Consider the following 26,700-nt stretch of genomic DNA (forward strand, 5'->3'; position numbering starts at 1 on the left):
AAAACAGAGTGGAAAGATTACTTGGTTGAAATTCAGAGCACTGCTCTTTAGCTCTAACATGTAATTGTAAGTTTCAGCAGAGGAGGGAGTCTAGCGCCGTGAATTTGACAGATGCAGCCAAAGTGTTCATGGCAAAGGAGATTAAGGAGGCTGAAAATATGACTCCCGTTCCTCCTGCTTTTGCCTTTCAGAGTGTGCTCGGAAACGTGGATGTTTTAAACCAAGAAGCACTGGAACCTACATACTGAGGAGAACTACTGGAGGTTTGTTTTTCCATTCAAGGTGGGAGGTTTCAAATGAGCTTTCCCTAAAAGTGGTTTGAGATTACCTTGGAAGCAGAGAGAAGGAATGTCTGCACAAACCCTCCCTGGAGATGTCCGTGTGTGTGTGTGTGTGTGTGTGTGTGTGTGTGTGGGTGGGTGGGAGGGTGGGTGGTGGTGGTGGTGGTCGTTTTTCCTCTTTTGGCCACTACAAGGCATGTGGAGTTCATGGGCCAGAGATCAGATCTGAGCTGCAGTTGTGACCTATACCACAGTTGCCACAATTCGGGATCTTTAACCCACTGTGTCTGGCTGGGGATCAAACCTGCATCCCAGGGTTCCAGAGACACTGCCGATCCTGTTGCACTGCAGCAGGAACTCTTTCTTGTGGTTTTTATTCTCAATATGTTTCTATCCTCTCAGCCATATCTCTTTAATTCTTGTGCCACTTATCACCATGTTACCTAATATGCTGTCAGACAAGGTATGTGAGCATCTGTTGCTTTTTGCCTGCCCAGCATCCTCTCCTTCTAGAGACAGCATGCCAGTTTTCCTTTGGAGAACCGACTCTGTCCATACTCAGTCCATGCAGTTTGCAGGGGAAGGAGGTGGTTCAGGGCTGGTCTAAGACCAGTCATTGAGAGAATGGCTTGACTCTGGTCACAGTGATTAGATCAGCAGTGAACCTGGGACCCACACTGGGTCAGTCAAAGCCAATGGCATCTTCTGAGGACTTGGCTGAAACTCTGGCAAAGAGGTGTTCTTTTTTCACTGAGGTTGCTAAACTGTGAACACCACCAGCTGCTGACACCACCACATAGAGATGACCCGCTGCAAATGGGAACAAAGCAGAGGGGAAACAGATGTCAGAGATGGATGAGGCAGGTTTTGGAGGATGTTATTGAGACAGCTGGATTCAACCACGCCTGAAGCCTGAAAACTGCCTCTGGACTTTTCAGTCACGTGAAAAAGAAAAAGGCATTTTTTTCCCTAAGCCATTTGAGTTGGATTCTGATCTTCGCAAAGTATTTTGCAGAGATTTCTGTCCCCCTGTCTCTCAAACATTAGAGTTTTATTTATTTATTTATTTATTTAGGGCCAAACCTGCAGCATATGGAGGCTCCCAGGCTAGGGGTCTAATCTGAGCTGTAGCTGCCTACCTATACCACAGCCACAGCAATGCCAGATCCGAACCTCATCTTCCACCTACACCATAGTTCAAGGCAAAGCCGGGTCCTTAAACCACTGAGTGAGGCCAGGGATCAAACCCACGTCCTCACAGATACTAGTCCAGTTCATTAACAGCTGAACTGTTTTTGTTTGTTTGTTTGTTTGTTTTAGGGCTGCATCTGCCCTCAGGATTCCCAGGCTAGGGGACCTTGTGGTTCCTAGTCAGATTCGTTTCCCCTTCGCCATGACAGGAACTCCCCATCAGGGTATGTTTAAAGTTGAGGAGTTTCCATTGTGGCTCAGTGGGTTAAGAATCGACTAGGGGAGTTCCTGTCATGGCACAGCAGAGAAACGAATCCGACTAGAAGCCATGGGGTTGTGGGTTCCATCTCTGGCCTTGCTCAGTGGGTTAAGGATCTGGCATTGCCATGAGCTGTGATGTTTTAGGTCAGATGCGGCTCGCTGTCGGTGTGGGCTGACAGCTATAGCTCTGATTGGACCCTTAGCCTGGGAACTTCCGTATGTCATAGGTGTGGCCCTAAAAAAACAAACAAACAAACAAAAAGAATCTTACTAGGGAGTTGCCGTCGTGGCTCGGCAGAAAAGAATCTGACTGGTAACCATGAGGACACAGGTTTGATCCCTGGCCTTACTCAGTGGATTAAGAATCGAGAATTGCCATGGGCTGTGGTGTGGGTCGCAGAAGCAGCTCAGATCTGGTGTTGCTGTGGCTATGGCTGTGGCCAGTGGCGACAGCTCTGATTCAGCCCCTAGCCTGGGAACCTCCATATGCTGCAGGTACAGCCCTAAAAACAAACAAACAAACAAACAAACAAACAAAAGAATCTGAATAGTATCTGTGAGGATGCAGATTTGATCCCTGCCTGGCCCCACTCAGTGGGTTAAGGATCTGGTGTTGCTGTGAGCTTCAGTGTAGGTCGAAGATGCTGCTCGGATCCCGCATTGCAGTGGCTGTGGTGTAGGCTGACAGCTGTGGCTCCAATTCTACCCCTAGCCTGGGAAATTTCATATACCATTGGTGTGGCCCTGAAAATGCATACATGCATACATACATACATGTATACATACATAAATTTGAGTGTTAGGTTTTTCCCCCAGGCCCACTCTGTACTCATTAGATGACTTGGCCATGAACACTACCCTAAGGACATCATTCCCCCTCTATCCCACATGCAAGATGCAAAGTGCCAGCTAATAACTATGACCAAAACACTCACCCTTTGATACACTAGAGCAATAATTAAGACACAGTCATAGGAATGGAGATGCCAGGGGCTGGGAACAGAGAAGAGACTTACGGTGCCAAAAACCAGAATGTCAAAACGGATCCCAAAGACTTTGATCAGAGTCCTCTTTTCAACATTATTTTCCTTATAGTACTTGGCATATCTGTAGGAGGAAAATGATCCATATTTATAAATCTATCGGAAAGTGCTGGTATTTTCTGAAAAGGAAAACTGAAACAGTAGCTGATCTCCCACAAGTTTCTCTCTTTCTCCACCTGGAGCCAAGGCACCACCTCCCCATACCACCTCTTCTACTTCCAGCAGCACAGAGTTATGGAAAGTCTGCTTTGAGTTTAAGGTTAAAATGAACAATTTTTAAGTAATATAGGGTTAACTGCAAGAGAAATTTCAAAAAATAACTTCAAGCAATCTGATCATTCTCTATGGTGAAAAGTTTGGCTTCTAGAACAAAGAGGGAGAGGGCGCATCTTAGATGCCAATTCCTGGACTGGGAACAGGTGCACCTCAGCATCTGTTCTGTTTTTCCTTAAGATTCTGTATTTGGGGAGTTTCCATTGTGGCTCAGTGGGTTACGAACTCATCTAGTATCCATGAAGATGTGGGTTGGATCACACTCAGTGGGTTAAGGATCTGGCTTTGCCATGAGCTTCAGTGTAGGTTGCAGAAGTGGCTTGGATTCTGAGTGGCCATGGCTGTGGTGTAAACCAGCAGCTGCAGCTCCAATTCAACCCCTAGCCTGGGATGTTCCATCTGCTGCAGGTGCGTACCCCCCCCCCCAAAAAAAAAGGATTCTGTATTTATCTCTTTGGCTTCCATTATCACCGGGGACAAAGTAAAAATGTTGTTTACCCACCCCAGATTCCAAACCCTCACCCCAGTCCAACTTTTGTGAGTATTTGAAAATCATGTTACAAACCCTCCGGCCAGTTCTGAGTCCATATCTCTAGCCACCTCCTGTATGTAACTCTCATACACCCAGCCAGTATTTCCTGTGCCCTAAATTCCCCGGGGCCAAGAACCAGACAACCAGAGGCCACCCCTGTAGCCCGGCCCCTGCCACCATTACTCTAACTAGCCAATCCTAAGCTGTTTCTCTGCCCTGCCTTGCCTTTCCCACAGAAAACACAGTAAAGGCTTTGGGTTATGCTTGCCCCTCGCTCCTGCTAACCCCTGACCAAACCTGGTGCTTCCTCCTGTGACCTAATGTGCCCCTTCCTCAAGAGGAAATAAATTTTTTTTCAGTGGCCTTAACTTCTCTGAGTCATCACTCAGTCACCTTTATAAATTAAGACCTGGGCAAAAATCACACTCACCCCAAATATGCGAGTCTCACCAGTGCTACAGCCAGGAAAGTGGCATGTTTTGTTTTTCATGAATAATTAGGAAGGTTAAAGCCACATGCCTCACAAAACTTTTAAAGCTGTCCCTCCCTCTTACCACCTTTTGGTGGTTGTTTTTAGGTAAGGGAGTATATTTTGAGTCCTTAATTCACCATCTATTTACAGGTATGGAGAGAGAAGAAAACAGAAGACAGATGCTCTGCCAGAATACGGTATGGAACATATGAAATTCTTTCTAAAATTTATTTTAATTAATTTATTTTTTCATTTTTTTTGGCTGCCCCACAGTCTATGGAATTCCTGAGCCAGAAATCAGATCCAAACTTCAGTTTTGACCTATGTTGCAGCTGCAGCAACACCAGATCCTTTACCTCACTCTGCTAGGCAGGGAATCGAACCTGTGTCCTGGTGCTGCAGGAAAACCGCTGACCCCATTGTGCCACAGTGGGAACTCCTGAAATTCTTTTTCTAAAAACTCTCACGTTCTGAGTTTGAGATCAGTTAGATATTCTCAGGCACTTCAGTGCCTCTTTCTGTTTCAATTTCTTTGCATCTGATTGTTCTCATTTCATGACAGTACTGTCTTTTTCTGCTCTATTAATTGATTTGTTTTTGAAAACACAAAGAAACATGCATCACCATTCCATGCTCTAGGGTTGCACAATCTCTCTGCAAGATGGTTTGCTGGAAGGTTAACTCTCTGCAGCAAATACCTGAATCTCTGCTTTTAGGGTCTCGGTACAGTGGTCTTCAAAGTGAGGGGAAGAAACACTTGGGAAATGTGTTCAAAAGGCAGACTCCTGGGGCTCACTCCAAAGGGGGCTTTTGGAAGGTCTGAGATGTTTGTAGCAATCTGCATTTCCAGGAAAGGTACCCAGTGGTTCTGATGCAGGTGGTCAGTGGGCCACATTCAGAAACACCAGGCCCTGGGCAAGGATGTATTTGTATGCTGTGACGGGTTGAATAACGGCTCTCAGAAAAGATAAGTCCAAGAGACCAACCCCTGCACCTGCAAGTATGACCTTTCTTGGAAATAAGATCTTTGCAGATGTAAATAAGGTACAGATCTTAGGATGAGATCATGCTGGATTTAGGGTGGCCCTTAAATCCAAAGACTGCATCCTTATAAGAGAAAAGAAAGGGAGAGTTAAAATAGAAACACAGAGAGTTCCAGTTGCAGTTCAGTGGGTTACTAACCCAACATAGTGTCCGTGAGGATGTGGATTCGATTCCTGGCCCCACTCAGTGGGTTAAGGATCTCGCGTTGCTACATGATGCAGCATAGTTCATGGATGTGGCTCAGATTCCACGTTGCTGTGGCTGTGGCATAGGCCAGCAGCTGTAGCTCTGATGTGACCCCTAGCCTGGGAATTTCCATATACTGCAGGTGCAGCGAAAGAAAGAGAGAGAAGGGGAGGGAAGAAGGGAAGGAAGGAAGAAAGGAAGGGAGGGAGGAAAGAAGGGAGGAAGGGAGAGAAACAGAGGAGAAGGCCATGCAAAGACGGAGGCAGAGACCAGAGGGAGGCAGCCACAAGTTAAGGAGCACCTAGAGCCTAGAAGCTGGAGGAGTCAAGGTGGGATCCTTCCTTAGAGCTTTTTGAGGGAGTGTGTCCCTGCGGACACCTTGATTTTGGACTTCTGGCCTCCAGAACCATGAGAGAAAAATGTGTGTTGTTTAAAGCCACCATATTTATGGTTATTTGTTTCAGCAGCCATGGGAAGCAAATCCACACACAGACCCTTTCTGAACCAGAGGAGCTCATCTGGCTTCTACTCCATGTAAGTCTTCCCCGTTTTTCATATGGTAAATAAACTGAACCATTGAATAAGGACCTTTTGCCACAGATCTCTTGGTAAAGAACAAAATTCTGCAACGTGATCAATCCCTTCAACTTCCTATGAGTTAGAAAGTCATATTTTCTCTCATGTACCTCATATAACCTCTAATCTCCTTTTTTGTGTGGCTCTTTGAAAATAACTTGTCAGTTACCCATCCGAGCTCAGCAATTTATTTTTGGCTTGAGATTTCTTCTGGTGCTTATTCCAGACAACAAATGCTCTAACACTTTGTTCTAAAAGAATATTAACATCACAACCCGTTCTTCAAAAAGCTCGGATCTCTCCAGGAGCTAACATTCTTGGGCTTAGCTCAGCGACTTGAAGGACGTTTGCTAACATCTGATTGGTACATTGCCCTGCGTGTGTCTGCTGATGGCTGGAAAAACAGCCTGTGGGGGCAGTTAGGGGACCGCCGATCAAGGCCTCTCTGCTTGCTAATGGCCATGAGCCTATTCAGTAGACCAGCAGGGAATGATCAAAACATTGCCTAAATTAGGAGCTGGTTTCAGGGCCTTGGATGAAACTCCATGGACCCAGAGAAAGCAAAAAGCCTCTTGTGTCTGGATTTCAGCTGGCCTTTAGTCAAGGGTCTCAGACTCAAATGCCTGTAGGGGCCAGGCAGTCCACAGAAATGAGAGATGCAGCCAGGTAGAAGGCAATACAGAATGGTGAGGACCGTGGCAAACCAAAAGCTGAATGCCCTTTCTAAAGGGAACCACTGCAGTTCCAACTGAGGTGCTACTGTATCTGTGGCATCTCTAGAATGCTGGGAAGCAAGTTCAATCCCCAGCCTGGAACAGTGGGTTAAAGGGTACGGTATTGCAGCAGCTGTGGTGTAGATCACAACTGTGCCTTGGATCTGATCCCTGGCCCAAAACTTCATATGCTGCAGGGCAGCATAAATGAATGAATGAATGAATGAATAAATAAATAATAAATAAAATCCTGATACTCAGCTCTAGCTGAGTGCTGCCATGTGGCATATGAACCCAGAGATTATCAGATGGTTTAATTTTTCAAAAAAAAAAAAAAAAGTAGGAACTCCAGATTTTTATGTAGAATGTCTCAACTTCAAAACATTGTGCAGGCCAAAAATGAAAACAAAAAGCTGTTGAAGGCTGTTTGCCAATTAATGATGCTGCTTTTGAATAAAATATAACTCAATCCATTTGCTTGAGCAGACCCCTCTAGAAGTCAGTAAGAGTGCTAACAGAATGGTTAGGAAGAAGTGAATGTATATGTTTGGGTGTGTGTATGAGTGTGTGCGTGTACGTGTGTACTTTGACCTGTATTCACATGAACAGACACATTTTTATTCATTCTCCCAGGTAGCAAGCAACCTGGTGGCGGAAACAAAATATAATCAGATGAAACATCTAAGAAGAAAGTATGTTTGGGCTGCTAGATAATAGAGTGCTAGACCAGTGCTTCTCAAATGTTTATGCACACATGAATCTCCTGGGAATCTTAAAATGCAGATTTTGATTCAGTAAATTGAGAGTGGGGGCTGAGATTTTATATCACAACAAGCTCCCACTGAGGCCCGTGGGTCTGGTTCCAGGACCATGTCTAGATGCATGGTTCTCAAACTTGAGTTTTCAGCTGAATAACCTAGAAGGCTTAGGAAGACAATCCCCAGAGTGTCTGATTCAGTAGGTCTGGGGTAGAGCCTGAGAATTGCATTTTTAAGAAGATCCCACGTGATGCTGAAGCAGGGATCAGCATTCTGGTCTAGACTATTAGGACTGAAGGTATTCAGAGAAGCGAGTATCTTTGTGAGTTGATTCCCTACCGTGGGCTCCTGTGTGCAGTGTCTCTTCTTAACTAGGAGAGTTCAATCCTCAGGAAAGTACGGGCTGCCTGCAGGGCTCTTCCCCTGTGCTAGGAGAAGCCTTCTCTGCTTGCATCTCCCCCGACCCCCATCACACCATCTTGTTTGATTTCCTTGGAAGCATTTATTATCATCTAAAATGGTCTTGTCAGATTTATCTGTTTGTTCTATTGAGGTATAATCAGCATATAATAAAATGCATAAGTCCTAAGGGTTCAATTCAGTGAGTTTTGACAAATAAATACCCTGTGTAACCTACATCTCTATCAAGATTTAGAGCATTCCATTCCCCAGAAAATTCTCTTGTACTCCCTCCCAAATCAGTTCCTATGTTTTCTTCCCACCCCCACACCCCAGCCCAGCAACCATTGTTCTGTCTTTTATCATCACAGATAAGTTTTGCCTGCTCTTGGACTTCATATAAATGGCATCAGAGAATGTACTCATTCGGGTCTGGCTTCTTTCACTCAACATAATGTCTGTGGGATTCATTTATGTTGTTGCGTGTATCGGCAGTTTCTTCCATTTTTATTTATATTAGGTAGTGTTTTATTATATAAATATAAAAAATTATTTCTCCATTTACCTGTTATTGCACGTTTGATTGCCTCTAGGTTTTGGCTCTTATGAGTAAGGTTGCTGTGAACTTTCATGTGCAAATCTTTGTGTGGATACATGTTTCCTTTTTCTTTGATAAATACCTAAGAGTGGAATTTCTGGATTATAGGGTAGATGTCTGTTTAACGTTATAAGAAACTTCCCAACAGTTCTATGATGTGGCTGTACCATTTTACACTCCCACTAGGAAAGGAGGAGAATTCCAGTTGCTCCTCCTCCTTGCCAACATTTGAAATTTCCAGTCTTTTTATTTAGTCATGCTGGTGGGCATGTAGTTATATCTCATTGTGGCTTAAATTTGCATTTCCCTGGTGACTAATGATGTTGACTTGTTGAAGTTTTTAATTTACTTATATTTTGTGTTACATGATACCTATATTCATGTCCTGTTACAATGTATGCTAAGTAGCAACTTGTCTATTTTGTTTACCAATGTATATCCATTGGGTAAACAAATATTTTTTCTTCCATATATTAATGAATGAAGAACATCAGTATCAATTTCCTACCAGCTTCATCGACAAATTGTGTAACCATTATTTTAGGGGTACACTCAACAACTGTCTCTGAAAGGGGACCCGCAAAAGCCTACTTTGTGTCTGGAAAGAGAGCACAAAATGACCAGCCATAACCACAGTCACAGAATCCTGTCTGGCTCCCACAGGCAGGGATAGGATGTGGAGACTGTGTGATAAGCCTTAAACTGAGAGGCCAAGTTACTGCTGGTCTAGTGTTGTAGGGTCAGTCGGAAAAAATTATTCAAACATAGGAGATAATCTGGAAACTAAGTTCAGGGCACCGGATCACCAATAGGAAAAAGTCAGGAACAGAGGATTGAACTATGCAGAGTGTCAAAGTAAGAATAGATCAGCACAAAACCAGCACTAGCCAGCTTAAGAGGGACAATAATCAGAATTCACAGGGTTCACAGGTCCAGAAGCCAGAAGCATACATGAACTTTAAAAGAAAGATAAGACTGCAGTGAGGAAGTAGTAAGACCCATGGTGTCAGAAGTCTTTAAGCTGTTCTTACCAAGAGGACTTCCAATCAAGATGGCAGGCTGAGGAGTTCCCGTGGTGGCTCATCGGTAACAAACCCAACTAGTATCCATGAGGATGCAGGTTCGATCCCTGCCCTCGCTCAGTGGGTTAAGGATCTGGCATTGTCACAAGTGGCAGCATACGTTGCAGACGAAGCTTGGATATGGCGTTGCTGTTGCTGTGGTGTAGGCCAGCAGTTGCAGCTCTGATGCGACCCCCTAGCCTGGGAACTTCCATATATTCCAGGTGAAATTGTTAAAAAAAAAAAAAAAAAAAAGGCTAGGTGCTTGAGATGAGTGGAGAGTAAAGCCATGTAACCCCTGGGAGGACCAGACCAGGTCTGTATCTGAGTAACTAGAGTCTTTACTAACACATTCCTTGGGAAGGGAGCTGAGGCCACAGGTGCCCAGCATAGCAAGGGAGCAGGGATGCGATACTTCTACAGGAGTGAAGACCTCCAGCACCTAGAACTAAGCTAGAGACTGGTTTGTAACTGATAGATGCCATATAGTCCTGGCAGGAAGAACTACAAAATTAAATTATCCCCTGGGAGGAATGACACCATATCCAATGGCACACACAGAACTTTGCACAAGGACATCCCTGCCAAAGCCCACCAACCAATATTCCAAAACCCCGCAAAGAGAAATCCCATCCAAAGTACTACAGGTAAGTGTGAAAGGGGTTATACAGTAGGTTGAACTAAAGGACTAGGACCCATAAGCTAAGAATGGACCTCACTGAAATGATAATAGAAGCCTTTGAAAAAGAACTGAGTAGAAATCTGAGAAATAAATATGTAGCCATGTAGTTTTTTTAAAACCTGAAAGCATATGGTAAAATGCTCCTAACTTTTGATCTAATAATTCTACTTCTAGAACTTTATCCTAAAGAAATAATCTGGGATTCAAACAAAGACTTATGTACATAGGTACACACTGCAGAGTTCCATATAATATAAAACCTGAAACACCCCAAATGCCTACTAATGGAGGAACGAGTGAGAAAATCATGGATAGAAGGGAAAAGGTGTGGAATTCCCTTGTGGTGCAGCAGGTTAAGGATCTGGTGTTTTCTCCACAGCAGTGTAGGTCGCTGCTGTGGTGCAGGTTTGATGTCTGGCCCAGAAACTTACACACGCTGCAGGCACAGCCAAAAAAAAAAAAAAAAAAAAGGGAAGGGTGTGTTTTGGGATGTTAGTGACCTAGGTTAGGATTATGGAGCTTCTAATAGTAAGGTCTTGGGCAAGTCATCTCACCTTTCTCAGCTTTCCCTGGGATGCTGACTTCTCCCTTCTAGGGTGGTTGTGATATGATGCAGATGTAGGATCTAGTGATGGGATGTAGGTGCCTGTTACATAGCCGACCCTCCCTAAGTTGTAGCTGTTGTTATCATTACACTCACACAATGGAATATTATGATCATTAATGTGATGGTCACAAATAATTTTGAGTGACCTGGTATATGAAAAAACCCCACAGAATACCAAATTATAAATGTGATATGATCTCAAACCTCACAAAAAGAATAGGTTAGATGAAGTAAAATTCACCCAAAGGTTATCCTCCATTATCTCAGGATGGAGGAATTTTGGGTGATTTGTTTCCTCTTCTCTATGCTTTTCTGTTTCCCAAGTTTTGTTTTTGTCTTACAAAGGATGTGCAATTCTTTTTTTTTTTTCTATAGCTGCCCCTGCAGCATATGGAAGTTCCCAGGCTAGAGGTCCAATTGGAGCTGCAGCTGCCAGCCTACACCACAGCCACAGCAACACTGGATCTAAGCTGCATCTGCAACCTATGCCGCAGCTTGCAGTAATACCAGATCCTTAACCTACTGAGCAATGCCAAAATCGAACCTGCATCCTCACAGACACTATGTCGGGTTCTTAACCTGCTGAGCCACAACAGGAACTCAAAGTGTGCAGTTCTTCAATAATTCATACAAAAAAATCCATCATTGCCTAGTTTTGAAAGGAAGTCTTTCACATTCCCCTTGTTGCCTTGGGAACCAAAACTAGTCCTACTGACTGCTGGGATGCAATTCGGCTGGGCCTAGATGGTCCCTGCAGGGCCAAGCGCGGCCAGTCACTGGGTGAGTCTGACCTGCATCCCTGTTACCTGAAGTTGTAGCCAGGGTACGAGGACTCCTTAGCGGTCTTGTCGTCAAGGCGACGGAAACTGTATTTGGGGCGGCAGTGATGGAACCACCTGTCCAGGTTGCAGTCCCAGTAGATCTCAATGCCCATGATTCCTCCCTGTGGAGACAAGAGACAACCTCTAAGGCCTCCTGGGGGCACCACAGCCAACAGACATCCCTCTGCATAGTGGTGATCACGGATAAAAAGGTTTGCTTCTGAGGGAAAAAAAAAATGCTCATTAAAAATTTCTGGAGTTACCATAGTGGCTCAGTGGGTTTATGAACCTGACTAGTATCTATGAGGATACAGTCCAATCCCTGGCCTCGCTCAGGGGATTAAGGACCTGGTGTTGCCACAACCTGCAGTGTAGGTTGCAGATGAAGTTCAGATCCTGCGTTGCTCTGGCTGTGGTGTAGGCCTCAGCTGCAGCTCCAATTCAACACCTAGCCTGGAAACTTCCATGTATCACAGGTGCACCTCTTACAAACAAATTTTTAGAGCCATGCAGAGTTTGGGGTTGGTGGGTGCAAAGTGGTACATTTAGAATGGATGAGCAATAAGGTCCTACTCTACACCGCAGGGAACAATATCCAATCTCTTGGGATAGACCACAATGGAAGATAGTTGAGAAAAAGGATGGATATAGATGTATGACTGGGCCACTGTGCTGTATAGCAGTCATTGACACTGTAAATCAACTATAATAAAAAAAATATCCTTCAAGTAGTTCCCACCACTGCTCAGTGGAAATGAATCTGACTAGTATGCCTGAGGACGAAGGTTCAATCCCTGGCCTCGCTCAGTGGGTTAAGGATCTGGCATTGCCATGAGCTGTGGTGCAGGTCACAAACGTGGCTTGGACCTGGCATTGCTGTAGCTGTGGTGCAGGCCAGTGGGTATGCCTCTGATTCAACCCCTAGCCTGAAAACCTCCATATGCTGTGAGTGTGGCCCTAAAATGACAAAAAAAAAAAAAAGTCACTCATGAGTTCCCTTTGTGGCTCAGCAGTTAATGAACCCAACTAGGACCCATGAGGATGTGGGTTCGATCCCTGGCCTCTCTCAGTGGGTTAAGGATCCAGGGCTGCATTGAGCTGTGATGTAGGTCGAAGATGGGGCTTCGATCCCATGTTGCTGTGGCTGTGGCTGTGGCACAGGCCGGCAGCTGTATCTCCTATTTGATCCCTAGCCTGGGAACTTCCATATGCCACAGCTGCAGCCCTAAAAAGCAAAAAGCAAAAAAAAAAAAAAAAAAGCCAAAAAAAAGTCACTCAAAAAAAATTTCAGAGCCATAAGTGCAGCCCTGCTTAACTCATACAACCTTTACTGTGGCAATTGCAAACACATCTCGCTGCCCCTCCTCCATCTAGGACACACCACCATTAGATTTATTCTCCTAAAATATAACTTTCAACAAACCACTCCTGTAATCAGACACCTTTAATGCCCCCCCCATTAAAGATTATGTTGAAATTTGTTAGACTGGAATTCAGCGTGCTCCATCACATGTCTCTTCTGCTTATCTCTCCTGGAGAGAGCTCTTATTCCAAACACCTTTTCCTAAACGCACTTTGCATTTTCATTTAAAAAAACCAGTCCTATTGAGATACAGTTCACATAGAGTTCACCCACTTAACATGCGCAGTTCAACAATTTTTAGTATATTCATATATATGTGCAACTCTACCACAATCAATTTTATTTTATTTTATTTTATTTATTTGTCTTTTGTCTTCTTAGGGCTGCACCTGTGGCATATGGAGGTTCCTAGGCTAGGGGTCGAATCAGAGCTGTTGCTGCCAGCCTATGCCACAGCCATAGCAACGCCTCTGCGACCTATACCACAGCTCAGGGCAACACCAGATCCTTAACCCACTGAGTGAGGCCAGGGATTGAATCTGCAACCTCATGGTTCCTAGTTGGATTCATTTCCACTGCACCACACAGGAACTCCACCACAATCAATTTTACATTTTTATCACCTCCCAAAGAAAACATGTAAACTTTAGTTACTGCCCCTCTCTCAGTGCTAAAAACCCACTAATAGGCTTTTTGTCTCTATAGAGTTTCTTATTCTGAACTTTCTTTTTTAATAGAATTTTTTATTATAGTTGATTCACAATGCTGTGCCAATTTCTGCTGTGCAGCAAAGTTACCCTAAATTTTCATATGAATGAAATCACGTAATATATGATCTTTCGTGTCTGGCTTCTTACACTTAGCATGATGTTTTTAAAGTTCATCCACATTATAGCATATGTCAATACTCCATTCCTTTTTGTAGTGGAAGAATACTCCATCATATGAATATTCTACAATTTGTTTATCCATTCATCCTTTGATGGACACTTCAATTATTTCCGCCTTTTGAGTTATTATGAATAATACTGCTATGAGCATTATGTACAAGTGTTTGTGTGAACATATGTTGTCATTTTCTTAGGAAAGGAACTTCTGGGTACACTTTGAATTTTTAATTTCTATTACTTATTATTATTATTATTATTATTATTTGCCTTTTAGGGCTGCACCTGTGACATATGGAAGTTTCCAAGCTAGGGGTTGAATCCGAGCTGTAGCTGCCAGCCTATGCCACAGTCACAGCAATGCCAGATCCGAGGCGCCTCTGCCACCTACACCACAGCTCACCACAACACCAGATCCTTAACCCACTGAGCAAGGCCATGGATTGAACTTGCGTCCTCATGGATACTAGTCAGGTTCGTTACCACTGAGCCGTGATGGGAACTCCCACTTCGAATTTTTAAATCTTGGCCCTTTCCCTTTTCTCCCAGTGAAATGTTTCTCCCACCCACCTCTCTATCTAAATTTTCCTCATCCTCCAAGACCCAGCTTACATCCTTTCCCATCCACCCAGCCACTCCTACGCTACTCAAGTCGAGGTAAACTTTCTCTCCCTAAACTTCTAAAGAATCTCTTAATCTCTTACCTGTGTTTGCTACTTCTTTCTACAAAGTTTTATTTTTTGGGGTGCACTATCATATTTCATTGAATCTTAAACACCATTGCTTGTAAGACACATAATTTTTTTTTTAAGGGCCATACCTGCAGTGTATCAATACATGGAATTTCCCAGGCTAGCGGTCAAATCGGAGCTACAGCTTCCAGCCTACACCACAGCAACTTGGGATCCAAGACTTGTCTGCAACCTACACCACAGCTCATGGCAATGCTGGAATCTTAACCCAGTGAGCAAGGCCAGGGATCAAACCTACATCCTTGTAGATACTAGTCATGTTTGTTAACCGCTGAACCATCAGGGGAACTCTAGCGTGGTTTTTTTTGTTTGTTTTGTTGTTGTTTTGTTTTTACTGTTACACTAAGGAAAAAATGCTGTCAAACTCTGAGACTCCATCAAGTGAAAGTACTTCCTAATTTCAAAATTATTAAAAGTGAAAAAAAGTTATGTCTTTGAATCAGTGAAAAATCAGGCATTTCAAGACAGTATGCTAGATGTTGAGGATACAGAGATGGATAACAAGGAGGCTCTGACTTGGGGAAAGGGGAAGTAATACAAAATAACCACATCTGTCATCTTTTTGTTAGGCACTAACCCAAGCACTCTACACACTATAGTGAATATCTAATGCTTTTGTCTCTCAGCATCCAATTTGCCTTTTTCTGGGAAAAGTACCTCGAATTTCCTTTGGGAAACACCTCTTCTATCTCCTGGTGGTTTGAAAGGGGCTATGACCTCCTAACTCCAAGAGTGGGCACATGACCCAGGCCTGGCCAATTAGGACAGTACATCCTTCTGGACCTGGTGATTGGTTCAGGGATAAATATGTGGCCCAAGGTAGACCAATCAGAGATTTCCCTGAGACATTTTGCCAGAACCAACAGTAAAAGAGGTCCTTTCAGGAAGTTCCTGTTGTGAGCAGCAGAAATGAATCTGACTAGCATCTAAGAGCATGCAGGTTCGATCCCTGGCCTCGCTCAGTGGATTAAGGATCTGGCATTGCCATGAGCTGTGGTGTAGGTCGCAGATGCAGCTTGGATCTGGAATTTCTGTGGCTGTGGCATAGGCCAGCAGCTGCTGCTCTTGTTCGACCCCTAGCCTGGGAACTTCCAAATGCCCTAAAGAGAAAAAAAAAAGAAAAAAAAAAAAGGTCATCTCTGGCTGGGATCACTAACTATAGAGCGTGAAAGTCTAAATCAGCATTGTCGGAGTTCCCGTCGTGGCGCAGTGGTTAACGAATCCGACTAGGAACCATGAGGTTGCGGGTTCGGTCCCTGCCCTTGCTCAGTGGGTTAACGATCCGGCGTTGCCGTGAGCTGTGGTGTAGGTTGCAGACGCGGCTCGGATCTCGCGTTGCTGTGTCTCTGGGGTAGGCCAGTGGCTACAGCTCCGATTCGACCCCTAGCCTGGGAACCTCCATATGCCGTGGGAGCGGCCCAAAGAAATAGCAAAAAGACAAATAAATAAATAAATAAATAAATCAGCATTGTCTAATAGAATTTTCTGTGATGATGTACTCATGCTGTGCAATACAACAGCCAGTAGCTATTGCACACTTGAAATGAGGCTGTTATCACTAAGGAAATAAATTTTTAATTTTATTTAATTTTAGTCAATTTAAGTTGAAATCACTTCATGTGGCTTGTGGCTACTGTATTAGATAGTACACTTCTAGAGCTTTGGTCACTTTGCCTTGGCACATGGAGAATACGCCTGAGAATGACATCATCATTAAGCAAACAATCAAGAGATGAAAAGAGTCAGATTCCTGAAGACATCATTTGAGTTCTTGGATGCAGCTATGTGTAAATCTATAACACCCTTCATTCAGTCAACAAATATTTACTGAGTGTCCATTATGTGCTGAACATTATACAAAAATGAACCAAAAAAAAAAGAGAGAGAGAGAGTAAAGATCCCTGCCTTCTTGAAACTTAAATTCTAGTCAGGGAAAATAGATGACAAATGGATATGTAAAATATATCGTATGTCAGATAATGATAGGTGCCAGGGATAAAAATAAACCTGGAAAAGGCCATAGGGCACACTGGAATAGAGGTGAGAATTGCAATTTTTAAATTTTATTTATTTTTATTTTTATTTTTTTGTCTTTTTAGGGCCGCACCCATGGCATATGGAAGTTCCCAGGCTAGGGGTCATATCAGAGCTGTAGCTGCTGGCCTACCCCACAGCCATAGCAATGCCAGATCCGAGCCACATCTGTGACTTACGCCACAGCTCACAGCAATGCTGGATCCTTAACCCACTGAGCAAGGCCAGGGATAGAACCTGTGTGTTCATGGATGCTAATCAGATTTCATTTCTGCTGAGGAACTCCTGAATTGCCATTTTAAATGACGTAGTGGTAAGGGAAAGCTTCACTGAGCTTACATTTGAGTAAATATTGGAAGTAGGTGAGGGAGACAACTAATGCTATGTCTGAAGCCAGGCTATTCCAGGTAGAGGGAACAGCAAGAGAAAACTCCTGAGGTAGGAAGATGCCTTGAGTACACTAGAATGTGCATCCCCTCCTAGTCTTTTTACATGAGTTAATATGGTTCCTTTTCTGCTTAAGCCATTTGAGTTTGGTTTCTATTACTTGCCACCAAAATTATTTTTTATTTTTTGTTTACATCATTTGAACTGGATTTCTCTAACTTGCAATGAGGAGGATGCTGACTAATCCAAGTGGGTTTGGTATCTGAATAACATCCTCCCTCCAAATATTCCTAATCCCTGGACCTCTGAAAATGTTACCTTAGATGGCAAAAGAGACTTTGCAGATGTGGTTAAAGTAAGGTTCTTGAGATGGGGAGATTATCCTGGATTATCTGGTGGGCCCTGTAATGACACTGGTCTCTGTAAGAGGGAGGCAGAGGGAGATTTGACACAGTGTAAGAAATCAACTTGACTACTGAGGCAAGTTGCTGTGCTGTTGGCTTTGAAGCTGGAAGAAGGGGTCAAGAGCCAAGAAATTCCAGGAATGCACCTCTAAGAGGTGGAAAAAGCAAGGAAATGGATTTTCTCAGAGCCTCCAGAGGGATCATGGCCCGGATGATACCTTGACTTCAGCTCAATTGAACACATTTTGAACTTTTGATCTCCAGAAGTACAAAGAAATATATGTTGCTTTAAGCCACAAAATTTGTGGTAATTTTACACAGGAAGGTAATACATGAAGTATCTCACTCCTAGGATTGTTGCGGGCTTAGATGAAGTGACACAGGATAAGTCCTTGTCACCATGCATGGATTTACAAAGTGCTCAATAAATATGAGCATACTGGAGTTCCCGTTGTGGCTCAGTGGTTAACGAATCCAACTAGGAACCATGAGGTTGTGGGTTCCATCCCTGGCCTTGCTCAGTGGGTTAAGGATCCGGCGTTGCCATGAGCTGTGGTGTAGGTTGCAGACGTGGCTCGGATCCCGCGTTGCTGTGTCTCTGGGGTAGGCCGGTGGCTACAGCTCCGATTCGACCCCTAGCCTTGGAACCTCCATATGCCTCAGGGGCAGCCCTAGGAAAAGGCAAAAAGACAAAAAAAATAAAATAAATAAAATAAAATAATAATAAATAAATATGAACATATGATTAAGACCTGGTAGTCCAGACTCTTGGCCATTTGCCATCCTCCATCCCTTGACCCACCTCCATATCCCACTGTACAAAGTCATCACCAACCTGAATTGCCACATCTGAAAAATTATCTCCTGTTTCTCGGAAGATATCGCCCAGTCGGAAAATGGGACAAAGTGGATTCTGAGTCTTGTGAAATGTGCAAGTGATGTTTAAACCTGGTAAGATGTTTCTCCTGCACATAATGGAAAACAAACATCTCTATTGAAAACTGGAGGTTCCATCTCTTTCATAGGAGTGAATCAGGGCTGGGCACCATGAGGGCCACCAATGATCTGCCTCCTGGGACTCGCACCCTTGTGAATTCCCCTCCTACACTATACAATATTAGTCTGTGTGAGCAATAGTATACAGCAGAAATGATGCTGTGTTACTTTAAGATTAGACTATAAAATATGATGGCTTCCACCTTGGTTACTATCAAGCTTGACTTGCTCTCTGTCTGGCTCACTTGTTCTGGGGAAGCTAGCCACCACGTCCTAAAGACATTCAAGGGTACGAAGGACAGGGCCACATGTAGAAGAACTAAGCCTTCCTGCCAACAATTGCATGAATGAGTTTGGAAGAGGATTCTCCAAGCCAGGAGTTCACCACAGCCCCCAGTGACAGCTTGACTGCAGCCTGAGAAACCCTGAGCCAGAACCACCCAGCAAAGTCATTCCTAGATTCCTGACCCACAGAAACGGTGTGAGACAATAGTTGTCTCCTGTTGTAAGCTTCTAAGTGTTGGGGTAATGGGTTACATAGCAGTATACAACTAACACAGCCAGATGTTCTGGGCACTTACGTTGTGTAGTTGTGGCCAGGGAAGTCGATATTGTTCTTGATGAGCACAGTGAAGTTTTCAGCACTTCTCAAGAGTGCAGGCCTGAAAGAGAGAAATGAAAAATGGGGATCAGTAACTCCAGGGGCCAAGGGAGTCAGTGGGACTCCACTGGAACCAGAGGCTCTGGTTTCTTGCTTGGGTCAATGTGATGGGTGAAGAGAAATACAATCTAGTGGACAAAATGTTCCAAAATTCTCCAGCTTCTTCAGGAAGAATTTCTCTCTTCTTTAGATCCTGTGGCATTTACTATGATACTTCTCACTCTGATATAATTCTTTGTTTAGGTATGCATGGTGGTGTGCTGGTAAATGTTTAACATCCAGCTCTCCAGGCAAACAAAAAGCCCTGGTATTGTAGGACTGACTAATTACTGTGGTGTAAATACCCCACCATAGCTGATTTCAAGCTACCAATAGAACATCAGTGAACTTGGAGTTAAGAAGGGATGAGTATAGGGGAGTTCCCATCGTGGCGCAGTGGTTAACGAATCCGACTAGGAACCATGAGGTTGCGGGTTCGATCCCTGCCCTTGCTCAGTGGGTTAACGATCCGGCGTTGCCATGAGCTGTGGTGTAGGTTGCAGACGCGGCTCGGATCCCGTGTTGCTGTGGCTCTGGCATAGGCTGGTGGCTACAGCTCCGATTGGACCCCTAGCCTGGGAATCTCCATATGCCGCGGGAGCGGCCCAAGAAATAGCAAAAAAAAAAAAAAGAAGGGATGAGTATAAAGGGCTCAGAGTTGGGATAAGCCAGCTCCAGCACCCTCCTATTTGTATCTTTCACAATAGGCTTGGTGTTCCTGCAGGGCTGGGAAAATAATTTTCTTATCTTAGTGTCTCCAGCATTTAGCCTAGGGCCACACTTATGTCACTCTCCAGAGACTCTGAGTACTGTAATATTCTCCATGAGTTAGAGGAGCCAAATTCTAGATGACCAAAAGGTCCATCCAACATCTATATATCCATTCATTCAACAGATATTTATCATACGGGCATGGGGCTGAGCACTAGGGATATATAAACAAGATAGTCAAGGTTTTAGTCCTTGTGTAGTTGACAGTCTGTTAAAGATGGAGAGAATTTGCTTCCTAAAAAGATATCGCTGCTATCCTGTTGCCTGGCATGCTTGAGTAGGTGGCAGATGTATATTGGTAGAAGCTCCAGGAAAGGGTGGAGGGTATTTGGAAGAGGGTATCAAGAATGAACTGCTTGGGGGTTCCCATTGTGGCTCAGCAGGTTAGGAACCCAACATAGTGTCCATGAGGATGCAGGTTTGATCCCTGGCCTCGCTCCGTGGGTTAAGGATCTCATGTTGCCATGATCTATGCTGTAGGTCACAGATGCAGCTCGGATCTGGCATTGCTATGGCTGTAGTGTAGGTTGCAGTGGCAGGTCCAATTCAACCCCTGGCCTTGGGAACTTCACTATGCTGCAGGTGCAGCCTTGGTGGCGGCGGCGGGGGGGGGGGGGGGGGGGGGGGAAGAAAAGAATGATCTGCCTTTTATTCCAGGGACTTCAGAGCCCAACTTTGGCTCTATTTTGGATGTAACTCCAGAGAACACTGTAGTTTTGGCCTATCCAGCATCAATTCCCCCTCTGGAAGTAACCCCTCAAATTCCTCCTTTTTTGGGGAAGCCAGGTCTCTTCCACTCTCAGCCCAGAATTCATCTCCTGCCCATCCCTACAGTTCCCAGGGCAGGAAAGTGACCCAGAGCTGGCTAAACAGTATAACCCAATCCCTTTGGCTACAGTGATTGTTTCATAGGTTGTCATCTGCCTTAGGCCACTGAAAACTTTCCAGGACTTTTACAAGAACTATTGGTAAAGAAAAACTCATTTTCTCTAGGACTGTTGGTAGTAAGGGTAGTGTAAACCTGGCGTGCCCCCAGACCACAATGTGAGGAGAGCCAGTAGAAGAAAGAATAGCTGGGGATTTGGGGGAGAAAGAAGGTAGAGGAAGAGAGAGAGCAAATCTTGAAAGACATCATTTGAAGCCTTGATCAAGCCTCTCCTTTACCTATATTTCTGGACTCCTCATTTATGTGAGTCAAAAAAACAAGCCAAAAATTAACACTCCTTTTTTTTTCTGAAGCCAGTTGAGGTTATACTTGTCACTTGCACACACATAAAATCATATTTATGACAGTCCTGCTATATGTCAGAACCTTTGCCTTTAGAACATTCTAAACCCCATACTTCCTGGGCAACACTCTAAGAATCGAGGACAACAAGATCCCCTTTCTTCCTCTCTCATGACACTCAGTTTTCTATTCTGAATTATAGCCCTCTGTGCAAGCATCTAATCTCTTCTATTAGGTTGCAGGAGCCTTGGGACCTGCTCCATATCTGGGTCTCCTGTGTTTCACATATAATTTAGCCGCATCTTTCTTGTGTATAATTACATGTGAAATAAAAACCTTATACCTACTACGTGATAATAGATATGTTGGATAAGCAATTAAATGAGTTAATTTAGTTAACTATTTGTATAACATATGAGAAACAAGTTCAGGGAGTTGCTTGCCCACGGTCATGTAAAACGGCAGCCCAGGGTCCAGAACACTGGATATGCACAGTATAATTTATCCGACGAATGAAGTGATGGCAGAGGTGGGACTGAAAACAACAGGCAATCAAGAGGTCCCTTGCCCTGAACTAGGGACTGCTTGAATGGAGGTTAGTGTTCCCCCCAGGTCCTGAACAATTCCTTCTGTGACAAAGAAACTTCCTGGATCTATAAATGAACCTGAGTGGTGCCATTAATGATTGAGGGCCAGTCAGGCTGATACTGCCTAGTGCTTCCCGCCCTGACATGGGGAGCTTTTGCCCCAACCTTCTAAAAAGTCAGTTTGGGAAAGTCTTCTCTTTGCCCCAGATTTGCTGAGGTATGGCCCTGAGTCACACTGTCCAATATAGTCTAACATCCCCTAGGCATGTGTGACTATTTAAATTAAATTAAATTAAATTAAATTCAGCTGAATTGCAGTAACCACATTTCAGCCACTCAATAGCCACATTTAGCTAGTGGCTACCATATTGGTAATGCAGATGCAGAACACTTTCATCATTGCAGAAAGTTCCCTTGGATGGTGCTAGTCTAAACCCATCACACTACTAGGGGAAAATTGTGATGTGTGTGTGTGTGTGTGTGTTATTGAGGCCTTACTTTGTGTCGAGCATGGGGCTCGCTTTGCAATCACTGTATCTCATTTAATTCTCACAACAGCCCAGTTCAAGGTCACATAGCAAGAATCGAGGACAACAGGAATTTGAATCCAGACCTCCTATACCCTCATGAAATGCACCCCTCCCAGTGGTTTCTGAGATGTAACATCAAGCTCTGCCTTCTGGGCCTGACCTTGTGTGTTAAAGAAAAGAATCATACAGGGCACACTCCAAATGTATAGGTCACTGTGAATTTTTTTTTTGTTTGTTTTTTTAGAACTATACCCATAGCATATGGAGGTTCCTAGGCTAGAGGTCTAATTGGAGCTATAGCTGCCGGCCACAGCCACAGCCACAGCCACAGCCACAGCCACGCCAGATCCGAGCTGCATGTGTCACCTACACCACAGCTCACGGCAACGCCGGATCCTTAACTCACTGAGCCAGACCAGGGAGCAAACCCACAACCTCATGGTTAATAGTCAGATTCATTTCCACTGAGCCATGACAGGAACTCCCCACGGTGAAAACTTAATTAAAAAAAAACTTCCCTTCCCTTCATTTTCCTTTCTTTCCCCCTCCCTTCCCCTTCCTTCCTTTTTCTTTCCTCCCTCCCTCCCTTCATCACTCAGTATGGATATGGACAATCAGAAGGGAGCCTACTATAGCACTGGAGGAGGTGTCTGGAGGTGCCTGGGAGAGGTGCCAGGGCAAGCAGGGGGCAAGGGTACCCATGGGGGCTCAGGGCAGTAGCTATTTACCAGCCAGTAAAAAATTATTTCAGTATTTTAACAACTAACACAGTCTTCCCAGAGACCATTAGCAAACCTAGCATGGGAGTCACCAAGCCAGTAAAACCTAGGACTTGGTGGGACTGTGCTGAGAGGGAGGTTGGAGCGTTGCCTGGCAGGACCCTCCATTCTGTCCCCTCCCTGCAACTCACTGCGGGGCTTCTTCCACTGCCTCGATGGGACACCACGCGGAGACTTCACAGGTCTTCTGCTTCCCTTTATACTCTACACACCTTCCGGTCTGGATTCCTGTGGGGGTCAAGGGGTCATAGAAGCACAGGTGTGAAACAACTGGGGGCGGGGGTGGCGGGGGGAGGAAATTCCACTCACCTCAAGCAAGAGACTATGTTTTTCAACCCAGGCAGTTTCAGTTTCCATGAAACCCCATCCAAACCACAGACTTACATAAGAAAAACCAAGCAAGCAACACAGCCAACGGTAAGCTTTTTCACAAAAGGATCAGAGAGAATGACCATAGTGGCTGTTGGATGTTTTGGGTTCTTTGCAAGAAAAGTTTCCTAAAGGAGGAACTGAGCAGTGTGTATTCTTTTGCCAGGAAGAAATGGACTAGAACTTGGCTTCCAAACAGGCACCTGAGACCCTCTCAGGATATACAGTATGTACCAGGATGCACAGAGCCAGGGAGAGAGCATGGCACATCTTCCTGGAGCATCTGTGTCACTAACAGATTTTTGAGGGGAAAGTTAAACAGTAAATAACGTTAATGATCTCTACACCAACTCAGAGGCATTATGGGATGGAATAGAACATCCATATGCCTTTTTGTGTATGTGTGTATAATAACCATTGGTGTTTTGGGCGGTTTTTTTGTTTTGTTTTGTTTTTGTTTGTTTGTTTTTTGTCTTTTTTAGGGCTGCACCTGTGGCATATGGAGGTTCCCAGGCTAGGAGTCCAATCAGAGCTGTAGCCGCTAGCCTACACCACAGCCACAGTAACGCAGGATCTGAGCCGAATCTGCAAACTATACCACACAACGCCAGATCCTTAACCCACTGAGTGAGGCCAGGGAAAACCCACAACCACATGGACACTAATCTGGTTCGTTAACCGCTGAGCCGTGATGGGAACTCCCCACTGATGGGGCTTTTACTTTTTATTTATTGTGGTCATTTAAAAAAATTATTATGTGCCTTTTTAAATTAAAACAGAGCTTTTATAGAATTCCCTGGTGGCTCAGCAAGCTCAGGACCTGGCGTTGTCACTACTGTGGCTCTGGATACCACTGCTGTGTGGGCTTGATCCCTGGCCTGGGAACTTCCTCATGCTGCAGGCTTGACCAAAAAATAAAATAAAAAATAGAGCTTTGGAAATTATGCAGGTTAATATTGCCCTGGGGCTACCTATCTATTCATGCTTTCCAACCATTGGGGAAATTCAAGAGGGGGCATTTAGAATATACAGATGATGCTATGAGCCATCCACTTTTTCTCTCAGTGAGAGCCCGGAAGGTGCTAATTCTGCAGGCTTTTCAGGAGCTGCCTTCCCTGAGAACTAGAGTCCCATTCACAGTCAGTAGTTTCAGAGGCATAGGGCAGGCACAGGCTTGTCCATGGCCTGGTGCTGAAGATCTGGGCATTTTGAATGTCACCATGAATCCAAACCATCCACCCCTGAGACCTCAGGAAAAGAAATAGAACATACCTTTGCTCTGCGGGTCCATCCATCCCTTTTTACAATCCTGGTTAGAGGAACAGAGCGTCCTGCGGGTGGGATACTGCAGGGAGGAAGACAAGAGTGGGGAATAAACATCGTGAGTCTCTACGGTACGGAAATAGGAAAAGGAAGATATCTGTGGCCACACAAAAGCTTGCACATAATGCCAAAAAATGGAAACAGCACAAATCCTCCAATGGATGAATGGACAACCAAATCTGGTACATTCATAGAATGGAATGTTATTTGGCCATTAATAGGAATGAATGAAGTACGGACACAGGCTGCAATGTAGATGAAACTTGAAACATAATGCTGAGTGAAAGAAGCCAGACACACAAGACCACATAGTATATGATTCTGTGTACATGAAATGATCAGAACAGGATAATCCAAAGAGACAGAAGGGTGATCAGTGGTCACAAGGGGCTGAGGGGAGTGGGGAGTGACTGTTAACGGGTGTGAGATTTTTTTTCGGAGAGATGAAAATGTTCTGGAAACTGATAGGGATGATGGTTGCACAGCGCAGTGAATATCCTAAAATTTTACTTTAAAATAATGTATTTCATGACCTGTGAATTATATCTCCATAAAAAAATAAAAATAAGTAAAAGTCTAAGAAGTATATGCCAGGGACCTCTTTCAGGGATAGCCCTGGGTGTGGAAAGCAGGGGCCTCGTCCAAGCAGCCCAGTGGCTGCAGACCTAAGCGAAGCTGACAAGCACAAAAGCTCAGCAGGGACTATGGAAATAAAGGATTCCAGCCAACACTTTCTTCTGGGCTGAGAAAATGAGGTCAATCAGGTTTCAGGACCAAGGGCTGAAGACAGAATAAAGGCAAGAAACAGGAGATGACTTGGTTTGTGCATACTTGACCTCCCATTTCTAGGGCCCAGGTTTAATGGCCAGTCTTGGGGAAACCAGAACCTCTGGGAAAAAAGCCTCTTCTGAGTGATTTTACAGAGATGAGGGGGAGGCTCCAGGCTAGGACTCAGGTACAACTGGCTTGGCAATAGCTGCATTCTTTTCCAGCTGAGTGATCTCAGCCAGGTCCCTTCCCCTCTCTGAGCCTCAGTTTCCTCACCTGTAAAGGGGAATGAACAGATTTGTCTTATGCAGTTGTTGTGAAGATCAAAGGAGCCATGGAGGGAAAGGGTGTAGCACATGGTTCTTGCTCAATGAACATTTCCAGTAGTTTTCAGTCTCTCTCATGTTCTCTTTTCTTCCCAAAGTGCCCTCTTCCTGCTACACAGCAGGCCCTGGGTTTGCTGCCCTTGTGACCCCCAACACACTATGAACCCTTTGAACACAAAGCCTGGATCATATCTTTGTAGCGTGAGTGCCTGAAACATAGTAGGTCTTGATTAATGTGGAATAAATGAAGGAATGAGTGATCATTCACCGTGGCTTATGGAAAGCTATGTTATTTTGATTATCAACTGGAAAGGAATCTCAGGAAAGAAGAGAAACCAACTAGATTTTGCTCTCTAAAAGAAATCCCAAAATTAAAAAAGACATTTTATTCTAAATTTCTCTTTTTGTGATTGTCACATGCATTAATTTTTTTTTCTTTTTTGCCTTCCCCCTGGCATATGGAGTTTCCGGGCCAAGGGTCAGATCAAAGCCATAGTTGCGGCCTATCTTGCTGCTGCGGGATCCTTAACCCACTGTGCTAGGCTGGGGATCGAACCTATGTCCCAGTGTTTCAGAGATCCTGATGATTGCATTGCACCACAGTGGGAATTCCATATGCATTAATAACGGCCACAAATTCTTTGTCATTCTTGCCATCGGGAGGTGGAGTGTTTCCCTTTTAAGCTGGACTGACTATGACTGAGTAACCAGCAGAAGGCACTGGAAGTAACACTGTGTCAGCTCTAGGTCTAAGCCTAGGAGGCCTGGAAGCTTCTTTTGGCTTGGGGGGGACCTGAACTGCTATGAGGAAGTTTGGAAAGACTAGGTATGTGGAGAGACTGAAAAGAGGAGAAACCTTGAGAGTCCCTGGAGGGGAAGACAGGGCCAGCCATTCCATTACCCGAGTTGAGCCTCCATATGGCACTAGCCCCAGCCACCATTCGTCTGCAACCCCATGAGACCCCCAGCAGATCCCAAGATCAGCAGAACTGCCCAAC

The 26,700-nt window shown here is 44.5% G+C and overlaps 1 protein-coding gene and 1 long non-coding RNA gene across 3 annotated transcripts in view; one reads left to right on the forward strand and one right to left on the reverse strand.

The window, feature by feature from the left end:
• P2RX7 (purinergic receptor P2X 7) overlaps positions 1–26,700 on the reverse strand; it is a 59,132-nt gene that overhangs the window by 7,137 nt on the left and 25,295 nt on the right. For both annotated transcript variants that reach the window (XM_047761736.1, XM_047761738.1), the window contains exons 4-9: positions 24,558–24,630; positions 23,048–23,144; positions 18,903–18,983; positions 18,161–18,290; positions 11,484–11,620; positions 2,750–2,840 (exon numbers count right to left, since the gene is read on the reverse strand). In XM_047761736.1, the coding sequence (XP_047617692.1) occupies positions 2,750–2,840; positions 11,484–11,620; positions 18,161–18,290; positions 18,903–18,983; positions 23,048–23,144; positions 24,558–24,630 (609 nt within the window). The remainder of the gene's footprint in view (positions 1–2,749; positions 2,841–11,483; positions 11,621–18,160; positions 18,291–18,902; positions 18,984–23,047; positions 23,145–24,557; positions 24,631–26,700) is intronic.
• LOC125116486 (uncharacterized) lies at positions 109–5,825 on the forward strand. Its single transcript, XR_007132345.1, has 3 exons — positions 109–263; positions 4,204–4,250; positions 5,751–5,825. It is a non-coding gene; the product is annotated as an uncharacterized LOC125116486 (long non-coding RNA).

This window comes from Phacochoerus africanus, chromosome 15, assembly GCF_016906955.1.
Source record: "Phacochoerus africanus isolate WHEZ1 chromosome 15, ROS_Pafr_v1, whole genome shotgun sequence".
NCBI lineage: Eukaryota > Metazoa > Chordata > Mammalia > Artiodactyla > Suidae > Phacochoerus > Phacochoerus africanus.